The sequence below is a fragment of the Ischnura elegans genome, chromosome 8 (assembly GCF_921293095.1).
Source record: "Ischnura elegans chromosome 8, ioIscEleg1.1, whole genome shotgun sequence".
Taxonomy (NCBI): Eukaryota; Metazoa; Arthropoda; class Insecta; order Odonata; family Coenagrionidae; genus Ischnura; species Ischnura elegans.
The window spans coordinates 76,370,979-76,383,446 of NC_060253.1; the positions used below are offsets into that span (position 1 = coordinate 76,370,979).

Genomic DNA, 12,468 nt, shown 5'->3' on the forward strand with positions numbered 1-12,468 from the left:
TCAATTTTCTGTACTCGAATGGGCGTGATCGCACTAATATGACCCTTGCACTTATAAAGAACAACACCTTTCTCCTCTCCCATCCTAAAGTAAGGATCTCCTCATCTCCCTATGGCCCGCCTATGAACTAATGTCAACGCACTGCTCAGGCTACATCGTTTACGAAAATGGTTATAGGTGTTTGTGTCCCAGGAAAACCGTTATGGCTATATGCGAGTTTTTTCCCAAACGTTGATCAGTGGCTTTCGAGTAATTGTTTCAGCAGCTTCTTCAATTGTGTTTCTTAATTCGGGAAGGTCAACTGATTAGTGGAGGGATTTACTCTTGGAGGATTATATCCGAAATTAATATGGAACGCAAGTTGCACAGTAACTACAGATTCCGTCTTTGCAAACTGTAAAACACAAAAAGCTTTCTGTTAGTTTGTCGTTATCTTTGCTACTAGCGCTTTCTGGCGGCGCTGAAAACATTGTGCACATTTCTGCCGGCAAACGAAACTGTCTGAGCTGTTCTTACATTTGATGCATCAAAATAGCTGTATTTTAAAATATAATTAACATAATAAAGCAGTAAAATCGAGCACCCTGAAAATGTTTACAGTAGTTGTATTTAAATTTAGGGTGTCTCCACGGCTGGGTATTTTCGCACCACAACTATATCATTTAATTCCAAAACTTATATAAAAAGAAAGAAAGCCACTTGTTGACTCCGCAAAATGAGCGAGCATAATTAAATTTTATTAAAAATGAAACACCCCGTATATTTCTTTACAGTAAGCTAGGAAATCGCCAAAAAATAGTGGTTAGATATTAGGCACTCCCTGCCACGAATAATATTGAATGCGAAATAGAACACTAGATTAATGCTTAGTTTGAATGAATCCATTCAATATAGTGGTTTTAGTTATGTATATACATTACAGTGCTATGGCGTAAAAATATTTTCAGCTTGCCACCCTTACCATAACTGAAGAGAGGTGGCTCAAAAAGGTTACGATCCATTCCCAAAGTATTTTTCACTTATGTGTGATCTTTAGTGATGAAAATAGTTAATATACGGTCTTAAAGTATGTAACCAGAGAAAATTTACCACCGTGGCGGTTTTGAGAGTGAAAATAATCTCGGGATGAATAAGAGAAAATGTATTCATTATTTCTCTCCATCGTTTGGTTTGCGGCATTGCATTTTTGCAGGGAAAAACATTTCCCATCCGTACGTACAAGCCTGAGGCACCGCATATGCCGCGATTAATTTTGCTTCCACCGCCGCCGGAGTGCTCGTATATGATTGAGTTGCGTGATGAGACTAGTTCTTTTTTTTTTCCTCTTTTCCCACAAAATAAATGCATGCATTTGACGCGGACTGTTTTTGGAGGATTTCCATACTTTATCACGGGCGACGAACAGTATCCCTTGAGTGAGAGAAAGAGAGACAGAGAGGAAGGAATATAGATACAGAGAGGTGTAGAGGGAAGCATGGGATCGTTGAATCCCATTTTTGATGAGAAATTGAACGGCAGGATGGGTTTACATTTGCGACCAACAAAGAGCATATTAATGCACCCACGCAGACTGAGTGCCGGCGTTGAAAAGCAGCTTAATTCACCTGTGGCTCAGATAAAAGACTGCGCGTCGAAGAAAGCGTTTATTTTATCAAAGTGAGAAAAACATTGAGAAAAGGAAATGTGGCCCAAGATTTTCGTTATAGTTTACTCTTTCCTGTCGTGTAACAGTATAACTGACCTTTTATTCGACTATTCAACTGAGATAAGTACTTGGACACGGTAAAAGGACCGCATTGTTTAATTTATTTTCAAATACTTTGACAGGTATTTAATTAGTATTTGTCCGCATTAGGCCTGTGACAACGGCCAATATTCCGACGTCTACATTAAAGATCTACTAAATCTCTCAACATGAGATAAAACTCCGAGAAACTGAGAAAGCATCATGTCAAAACATATTGCTCGGTCTCATGTGATAAAACATACTTAGATAAAATATTTTATGCTGTTCCTCATTGAATGAAACTGTTAAACTTATGAGTACTAAAACACATTAAAAAATTTAATTTTAATGTTTCTCGGGTGTATTAAAAAGGCCTATTCCTTTTTATACATTCATTTTATGGAACCTAACGGCCTTTTGTGCAGCCCTAATGCAAAATTGCAGGTAAGGTTTTAAAATATGATGAAGCAAAACATGCTATCAGTGAGAATTTGGTGGAAATAATTGACCAAGCGGACTGCTACACAGCATTGGGTAATTCTCGCATTTTATCGCGTAAAATATGATCGCTTAATTTCTTTGACTGCTAAGAATTTTTTTCGTGACTATAGGCTGCAAGATTTCCGTGCTTATTATTTCTCAACCTTCCAGAACGACCACTGATGCTTCGCCAGCCTAAAAATATAGGCTTTACTTCTTTAGGCGAAGGTAGAAAACGCATTCTAAATGAAATGTGATAGAAGGTTGCCAGAATCGAGCAAAATCCGCTGTTTACACAGTAAGTACATGACTTAGTAGGTACTGTATTGGCTACCATCGGTGGAACAGATTATTTTAAGGGTCTAAGGTTGTATATATATTTATATTATTTGGCCTAAGGTTATGATTACTCGTGTCATTTAAATGATGGCGAAGACCTGTTTTATTAATCAGGCGTTAAAACTCTTGAGTAATCCTCACGACTTGATGAAACATTGAGCTGCTGACCACCTGAGTTATATATAAGTAAAAGTTCGTGAAGGGAAGTGTGACAGGTTATTTAATTTGTTTTTTTTTTATGAATTTTAATGTACAGTTTGGGGAATAATTGATTTCTCTTCCACAGCTTAACTTTTCTTTGTCTGTAGAAACTGTTTGAGAACGCGATTTTAATTTCTAAGCAAAAGATTTGTGGATATTTTTAAGAGACATAACGATCGGTTTCCTGAAAGAAATCTGTCTCTATTCGACTCTGAGCTAGCATTATTTCTAGAACAATAATGCTACAATTGAATCTACCGAATATTTTACATTGCTTTTCTATGGTAGAGTTGGAGAATTTTTTTTTACGGTAACTCAAAAACTTGGTTTTCAGTTTCAGCTTCGATATTAATGTCTTTGCGTCTAAATGCCTTCAAACTTCCTCATTAACCCCCCGCCGCGATGGTCCAGTATTTTTTATCCTCCTTCCTGGTCTCTGTCTCGAGAGCTTCCTCCTGCCCACTATTCTTTCATAAATGACTCCGGAGAGAATTCAGGATTGAAAATACCAAATTAGGGTTCCCTTTTGTTGCTTCTGCTGGTTGTTTCCGTTTCACCAATGGTGAACTTTTCGTAATGTGGAAATCGATTTGCCAACTTAAGCCTCAGGCGTACACTGCCATTTATTTCCGATGATCAAAAATGAGCGTAAGGTTTAGTAATTTTCACCATTGAATACGAAAGAAATAAGAAAAAAATCAGAATCGCTATAAGATTTAAATTAACGACAATGTCCATGATTAATTAAAAAATGATTAACAGAAATGGTTATTTCCACACTTCTGTGTTCACAATGGTAATTACCATTTGTGTTCTTTCATCATGGATATCAAACTTCTACCCAATCAAGCCAGAAACGATTTTATACGTTAAATCGTATATTTAATGATTAATTAATAATATATCTTTGTGAAATATATTCTCTGAAATGATAAAATTTCACATTGAGTTTGCGGAGGTTAGGTAAGATTTCTCGAGGAATGACACGCGTAGCTCGATTGAGGAAACACACTGGACTTTATTCTCACAATTTTGGGGTATATATACAAGTTCGCGCCGACCTTGCGGCGCGGCGTCTCGAATGTTCTATGAAATGCATTCCGCGTCAACTAGCGCCAATACGTCGAGTCGCCCGGCCAAGGGCGCCACACCAGCCCCCCACGAAGACCGGAGGTCAGGGTTCTCTGAATCGTACTCGCCGACCGTAGCGGGTGGTGTAGTGGGTGGCGGTGGGTTGCGTGCGTTGGTATTCGTTAATGTGCGGAGCCGGGGCTGTGGTGGCTGGCAGGATGTATGCCGGTTTAACTCTGTCGATGCTGACAGTCGACTCTCTGCCGTTCAGCAATATGGTGACGGTTTTATCCCTCCTGTTGACGACCAAGTGCGGTCCGCTATATGGTGGTTGTAGGGATCGCCGCACCGTGTCGTCACGCAGGAAGACGTGAGAGCAGGTATTTAGGTCCTGGAAAACAAAAGAATTATCAATAATATGGCGAGATGCGGGGGAGGGTCGTAGTCGAGACATTTGATGTCTTAGCCTTGTGACAAGGTTGGTGGTATCCTCTTGACCCTCGGGATTTGAGGATGCGGAAAGCAGTTCGCCAGGCAGGCGCAATGGCTCTCCGTAAACAAGTTCTGCTGCTGATGCCTTGAGTTCGTCCCTGAAGGCGCTGCGTAGACCGAGTAGGACGAGAGGCAGGGCCTGGAGCCAAGTGAAGTTGGGATGGCACATGATGGCTGCCTTGAGGTATCGGTGGAATCCTTCCACCATGCCATTCGCGCTGGGGTGCCAACTGCAGGTGCGGGAACGGTCTATTCCTAATGTTTTGCCTAAGGCGCGAAATAATGTTGATTCAAACTGGCGGCCCTGATCTGTAGTGATACGGACTGGTGAGCAAAAACGGGAAATCCAGCAGTTGATGAAGGCCTCGGCAACCTCTTCGGCAGTAATTGTCTGTAAGGGCCACACCTCTGGCCACCGCGTGAATCTATCCACAGCAGTTAAGCAATAACGAAATGAATTTGCTGGCGGTAGAGGTCCAATTATGTCGATTTGGACATGCTGGAAACGGGATGACGGACTATTGAAATATCCCAAAGGGGAATGTACGTGACGCGTAACCTTTGCTCGTTGACATTGTTGGCAGGCTCGAGCCCAAGTATGGCAATCTTGATGCACGCGCGGCCAGACGAAACGCTGCGAGATAAGACGACCTGATGCCTTAATTCCTGGGTGACTCAGGTTGTGTGAGGTATCAAATATTTTTCGTCGTAGTGGAGCAGGAATGTACGGCCTCGGGTGTGGAGTCGATGTGTCGCAGTATACTTGAACGTCGAACCCAGGTATGCTGGTGCGTTGGAGGCGTAGGGACGATGACTCGCTTGCTAATATGTCTCGGAGTTCTTCGTCATCCTCCTGTGCACGAGCTAGTTCATTAGGGTCGACTGGAGCGGGGGTGGTGATGGCGTTGGTTCGTGATAAGGCGTCTGCAACGATGTTGGTCGAACCGCTCACGTGTCGAATGTCCGATGTATATTGAGAAATGAAACTCAATTGGTTGAGCTGTACAGGTGGTAGCTTTTCCCGTCGTTGGAGGAATGCATAGGTTAATGGTTTATGGTCGGTAAATATTGTGCAGTGCTGAGCTTCAAGGATATGTCGAAAGTGTTGAATGACTGAGTAGATGGCATGAAGTTCTCTGTAGTAAGCCGGCCACTGCGTCTGGCGTGGAGTAAGCTTCATGGAGAAAAATGCCAACGGCTGCCAAGAATTTTTCACGAGTTGTTGTAATGCAGCACCGACGGAGGAGCTCGAAGCGTCGGTGAATAGGCCAAGCGGGGCGTCGTTCTCCGGGTGTGCTAGTAGGGTGGCTTGCGCAAGGTTCTCTTTGCATGCAGCGAAAGCTTGGTCCAATGCCGGAGTCCAATTCACGGTCTGGCTGCCACGGAGTCCGGCGATGGCGGCGTGCAATGGAGCTTAGTGACTTGCTGCGGAGGGCATAAAACGTCGGTAAAAATTTAGCATTCCTAAAAATCGGCGCAAGCCGCGGGCGGTGGGTGGGCGGGGATACTCTAGCAATGCGATAACACGATCTGGTAATGGTCGAGTGCCCTCGGCTGAGATTTGGTAGCCCAGGAATGTGACTTCACGAGAGCCAAACACACTCTTCGTGGCATTGATGATTATTCCATTGTCGGCCAGGCGTTGGAAGAGGGCGCGAAGGTGAACTTCATGCTCGGCCGAGTCGTGTGAGAAGACCAAAATATCGTCGATATATGGGAAGCAAAAGTCAAAACCTTGGACAACTTCATCAATGAATCGTTGAAAAGTTTGACCTACGTTTCGGAGACCAAACGGCATGAATGGAAATTCAAATAGTCCAAATGGCGTGGTTACCGCCGTCTTGGGAATATCCGTGGGTCCACTGGTATCTGTGTGTAGGCTTTTACCAAATCTATGACTGAGAAAATGGTGCAGCCTCGGAGTCGCACGCTGAAGTCGTGGATATGGCGTACAGGGTAACGATCGGGGATGGTTCTGGCATTAAGTAGGCGATAGTCTCCGCACGGTCGCCATCCATTGTCCTTCTTTGGTACCATGTGAAGTGGCGATGTCCATTGACTTTTAGATCGTCGAGCGGTACCCTCTTGGATCATGAGCTCGAACTCGGCCTGGGCTGCGCGAAGGCGTTCGGGAGCGAGTCGTCGTGGCCTGCTGGAGATAGGTGGTCCCGGGGTCGTCTTAATGAAGTGAACAGTCCTGTGGCGGATCTCACGTGGCGTTCCCTGAGGGCGTAGACTATCAGGAAATTCCTCTAAGATCAAATGAAATGGAGACGATCCGGTAATAGTTTTCACACTTTGTTGTAGAGAGGGAGCGCGGATGCCAGGGCAGGAGAGGCGAGTAACACCATCAATGAGCTGAGAGTTTTTTATGTCAGGCAATAGATAGTAATGTCCTAGGAAGTCGGCTCCGAGGATAGGATCTGCCACGTCAGCGATGACAAAACGCCAAAGAAAATTCCGCCGAAGTCCAAAATTAAGATTGGCAGTGAGAAAACCATAAGTGGCAATAATACTGTCATTAGCTGCTGACAAATTATAACTAGTTTTAGGGCGATTTTCTCGAAGGAGTCTTCGGGGGAAAATAGAGAGATCGGAGCCAGTGTCTATTAAATAACGGCGCTGCGTGTTCCGATCTTTAACAAACAAGCGTTGCGGCGACTTGTTTAGGCAGTCCAACGACGCCGCTACGGATGGCTGCCAGGGGCGTTTGGGGAAAACTCACACGGGGTGGTGCACTTCCTTGCCTTGGTACCGTAACGTCTATGATACCAGCAAATGCCTTCGGTGGTTGGCCTTGGTTGTTGTGAAGGGGATCTATGCCGAAAGACATTTTCTTTGGGAGGACGACTTCGACTCCTAAATCTTGATCGCTCGTGGCCTAGATTTTCAATTTTGGCAGTTAGGGCATTCACTTGTTGAGACAGTTCATCAAGGCGCTTATTCATATCAGTGGTACAGGTACTCACAGTAGCTACTTGTGGTGCAGGGATCACTTCGAAAACCTTATCTGCCAGGTCGGCGATGACATCCAGGGGAAGATTTTGCTGCGTAGCAATTATCGTCTGGATGGTGCTGGGCAGGCGTCCGCTCCATAAGGTCCTTAGAAGGGTGTCCGGTATGGTCTCCGTTCCAACCAAACCACGCATGTAGCGCAGGAACTGCGATGGTTTGCGATCACCTATTTCCGCTTGCGTGAGTAGCTGGCGTATTCGCTCCTCCCGTGATGCAGATATGCGAGAAACTAACTCCGTTTTAAGTTTCTCGAACTTGCCTTCAGCCGGAGGATTTGTAATTATGTCGGATATTTCAGCCGCGTACCGAGGTTCAAGTTGAGAAATAATAATATTAAATTTGCTAACGTCTGACGTGATGCGGTGAAGTGCGAATTGACTTTCCACTTGCGCGATCCAAAGACTTGGATTATCCGACCAAAAGGGCGGAAGGCGAACGACCACGCGATCTACATGAGCGAAGCTTTGTTCTGGAAACGGTTGTTGCTGCTGTATATGAAGTTGCAGCTGCTGTTGGAGGGCTTCGCACTGTTGCTGCAGGAGTAGATTTTTCGTGCGGATATCTTCCTCGTCAGCCATCGTGCGCTTCGTCGGGGTCACCACTTTGCGGAGGTTAGGTAAGATTTCTCGAGGAATGACACGCGTAGCTCGGTTGAGGAAACACACTGGACTTTATTCTCACAATTTTGGGGTATATATACAAGTTCGCGCCGACCTTGCGGCGTCTCGAATGTTCTATGAAATGCATTCCGCGTCAACTAGCGCCAATACGTCGAGTCGCCCGGCCAAGGGCGCCACAAGTTCATAGTAAATATCAGGTAAAACTTTTACAATCTGTTAGCCTGATCATAACTTATTAGACACTACATATTAGTAGAAAGCGAAATTATTTATGATTTCAAAATAAATGTGTGTCCATTTTGCCTTACTCTGACACACAAAGATGTGGCGAAAAGTTTTAGACCCGGAGGTTGCTAATGTACGCCCTGCAGAGAATATAAACTTTTTCCACCTGTCACAGACACAAATGAGAGAAAACTCCGCAAACGACAAACATAATCACGTAAGTATATTAGGGTTCCCTGACCGAATAGGTAATATATTAATGAAACTAAACAACGAATAGTACACACCAACATTAGAAAATCACGACTCTTTTACTAAGAGTTTTGCTAATGGTGGGGGGGGGGGGTTAAATAACTATTTGCCGCATCCCTTATAATTCCAATTCCTAGTTTCGTATCAAATGTTTCATTGCCTTCTTAGAAAATCTAAATTTAAAAGAAAAAATAAAAAGATGAGTGCTTGGTGGGAGGTAAAAGATTGGGGAGTTGTGGACTTATTCTCGTTGCAAAATGCGGAAAATGGGTCGCCAACATCACTCCCCTAGACTCCCAAAATATCCTCCATCCTCCGGACAGCTATTTAAAAATTGAAATGCTGGAAGGCTGGGTCAACAGGCAGGCACGGAAGGCAGACCCGGATGCTAGTTAGAGTAGAGTTCCGGCATTAGAGTCTCCGGATTTTTAAGTCGGATACATTCTTGCCGTCCTTAGCACGAATTCATTTCACCGAAGTCCTGCGACTTATTGCGGAGAGTAGGGTAAATTATCCCAGGAGGGTAATTATCCAAGGAAACATTTCTGCCGCATCCACCGTGGAAAAACTACAACATTTACTACCAGTTGAGGAGAAACAGCGCTAAATCATGCCCCAAAATCAAAGAGAAAACACCACCGCCTCTAGCATCACTTTAGGAATCAAACTCTTCCCATAAGTAAAAATTTCCACATTATATAGGGTGAATTTTCTGCGGTGGGTAAATTTCTAAGGAAAACTATAAGGGGTACTAAAAATTGCAAAATGACTGTGCCGGTTGACCCAGCCTTCCTGCATTTCAACTGTTAAATAGCTTTTCGGAGGATGAAAGATATTTTGGGAGTCTAGGGGAGTGATGTTGACGACCCATATTCCGCATTTTGCGACGAGAATAAGTGCTTTAGTCCCCAATCATTTCTCTCCCACCAAGCACTCGTCCTTTTATTTTCCTTTAAAAGTAGATTTTTTAAGGAGGCAATGAACTATTTGACACAATGCGAGGAATTATTTGCTCAAATGTACTATTATAACGAAATATTTCATACACTGCTATATCATACTCTATCGTAAATAAGTATTTTACTCTACATTTCTTCGTGGGACACATTTATTTTTCAATCATATGCCTTCATTCAATAGACGTCGAAGTATTTTTGATTGTTTTAATTTGGGTTATCCACTTTATTCCAGAATATTTATTCAGGATATAAGGTGAAATAATCATTGCCATTTGAATCTCTTGTTATTTTAAATATTTTTATCGAGGAAATAAATGGGTGGACTGTTTTCTAATGATATAAAACCAATTGATAACGTAACCCTAGTAAAGAAGCCTCTTCTACCTGCATGACGATGATTACGCAAAATATTTGTAGTTACAAAATTCTATGCATAATAATTACTAATCAGAAATTACCGTTCGATTCTTCCCAAGTGATGCGATCGTAGCTGAAAAAAAATATAAAAAAGAATTAATATTAAGTTTACCACACTGGGTGTATGGATGAAAAAATACTTACGTCACATCATATGACAAGGATTAAGTTTTTATTTTCACATTTATTGTGTGGTAAAACTCTTATATTTTTAAATTTTCAAACGAAATTTTCATTTATTCTTAAATTTTAATATGAAACTTCGTAGACAAGGTTGCTTGGCGTCTCATTCCCCTTCCGTCTTAATCACTTCGGCCGAACTCCTCAGAAGCCATCTAATATTCAGAAATTCATTATCTCCCGATGGAGAAAAAAAATTATCTTCTGGGACTTTTTCTGTAATAAAGGATTGGGGTTGAACTCACTCCAACCAAATCCTAACTTTCATTGACTTCCTCCAGCTGTTGGGCTAAAATCAAAACAGTCATTTATTGCTGAAAACCTTTTTACCCTCAAATGTGAGAAGAAAGATAAATTCGTGCTGCTTATGGACTAGTAGTGCTTTTAAGTGCGAAAACAGTTGCCCTTCCTGCAATCACGCTGTGCTATCCATTCCACCCGGGTGGATGAGAAAGGAAAGGAGCGAATTTTTATCGTCACGATTGAATTGTGAGCGCTTTGGGCTCAACCTTTCACCAATTTTTGGGTTTCACATCCTAACTTACATTTCCAATTCTTCTGTCTCATCCACGAACTTTTCAACGATATTAAGGGCTAATATTAATTTTCAAACTTTGACCTCTCAGAAAAAAAAAACGATTTCATTAGATGAAGTATCCCTTTTCTTTTTGGGTTTCATTAAAATCTTGGGTATCGCGATATCAAGATGTAAGAATTGGTTATGAAATTGCCTATTTAGAAGTCCATTCTGCTTTTGCTCCGATAAAACAACTGTATTTTTGCTATTGTTATACCTACGTTGAATTTCGTAACCTGAAGTTTTTCCTGCGCGCAAAAATGATAGACATGTGAAAATCTAGGGATAAATAGTGCACGGAATCGACCAAGAAATGCTATATCCTTCACATAATATAATAAAGATTTTTTGCTCATTTACTAATGCGTATTTATAAATGAGCCAGGCGAAATAAAAATTTGCAATATTTGGTATGGATTACTTTTTCCCACGTAATTCCCCATGATTTTCTCCATAAATTGAAAAGGTAAAAATAATTTTATAGTTGAAAAAAGATAGGGTCCCTTTTGAACGCTGAACACGTTTTTTAGGAAATATTATTTCTACAAGCAATCGATGAGTATTCTATTTGTACAAAGCTGGGCCAATCTTGGTGAATCTTCGTCAAGAATGGCAAAACTTATAAATATTTATGCAAATGCCTAAATTAATCTGCTATAAATTTTAAGAGACAGCTGTGCGAAAAATCATCCTTAAAGATAGGGCCATCCTAAAAGATGGAGTCTTGGGTTTCTTTTTCAAGTTTCTCCTTGAAAATGGTTCCCATTTATTATGTAAATTGCATCAAGACAAGTTTGTAAAAAAGATTTGTTCTTTTCGCAATTCAACTGATTTTCAGATGTCTTTATTATTGTATCTAAGAGTTTGTATTCTAAAATTGACACTGATTTATGTTTCAATAACCTTGTTTTTACTGCTATCTCAAATTTTACTATATGAAAAGAACGGATTCGAAATTTTTTTTCGTGGAAATGTAAAATTTTCATTGAACCTTATGCAGTAAGCAATCAAATCATTTTTCGGATTTGTTGCCATTTGTATATTTCACCCCATTCCACTCTTCCGCCTTTTGATGCACGGATTTACAAAGAAATTCGGTTAAAATCTTTTTCATCGCAATGCACGTTTCGATTGTTTTTCATTCGCGCGGCATTGTGACTTTGCGAGTGAAAAAGTTTGGGCATTAATAATGAATATTCATGATCCGTAGCTGCATCCTCCTTTTCAATGAAAGAGCTCAGAGTCGCTCAATGGTCACACCAGATGCGTCGTCAGAATATTTCATGCGAGTGAGTATTTTGCGTCAACGTGCTCTGCGAGTGAAGATTTGATGACCTGGGAATGTAAATTGTGTCAGTTTGTCAATATTTACGGCCAAAAGAGAGCGGAGACCTCAATGTCAGTCGATCAATAATTACTCGATGCCCAAAAGCCATTGCAATGATATCCCTGTGGCTATGAGTTTTAAATAAATATGTGGTGAGTGTCATTTTGCGGAAATATTCTTTCTAGATATCTCACGGGAATCGCAGACATAACAGGTTGTAAATAGTGGATACTCACGAGTGCATATTGCATGCTGGAATAATGCTGTACGCGCGTGCTCATGTAATCGATCTCCTTGCGGAAATATATTAACTTCACGCTCAAAAATGTCGGCTGTGAGGTTGTCTGCATTAGCTTAGTTGGTGAAATTTTCCATGAAAAATATCCCCGCGCATGAAAAACGTTTATAAAGAATAAATAATCATAATTGTGAAAGATAACTATTTTTTAAAGAGCAGTACGTGCACCACGAAGAACTGACGTCATTTATGGCGGCATGAAATTTTCGCGTACCGAGGACAGTTACTAACAAAAAAGAGAAAGCCAAGAACTGGGAAGGCAATAGCTTCGTCAGCTTAATATCATTTT

General features: G+C 41.6%; 1 protein-coding gene across 1 annotated transcript; it reads right to left on the reverse strand.

Moving 5' to 3' along the window:
• Window positions 1–6,139: 6,139 nt before the first annotated feature.
• Window positions 6,140–7,902, reverse strand: LOC124164439. Its single transcript, XM_046541764.1, has 2 exons — window positions 7,035–7,902; window positions 6,140–6,945 (listed from the first exon to the last, which is right to left on the reverse strand). Exons 1-2 carry the CDS (start codon window positions 7,900–7,902, stop codon window positions 6,140–6,142), a joined length of 1,674 nt encoding a protein of 557 aa, XP_046397720.1.
• Window positions 7,903–12,468: the final 4,566 nt, after the last annotated feature.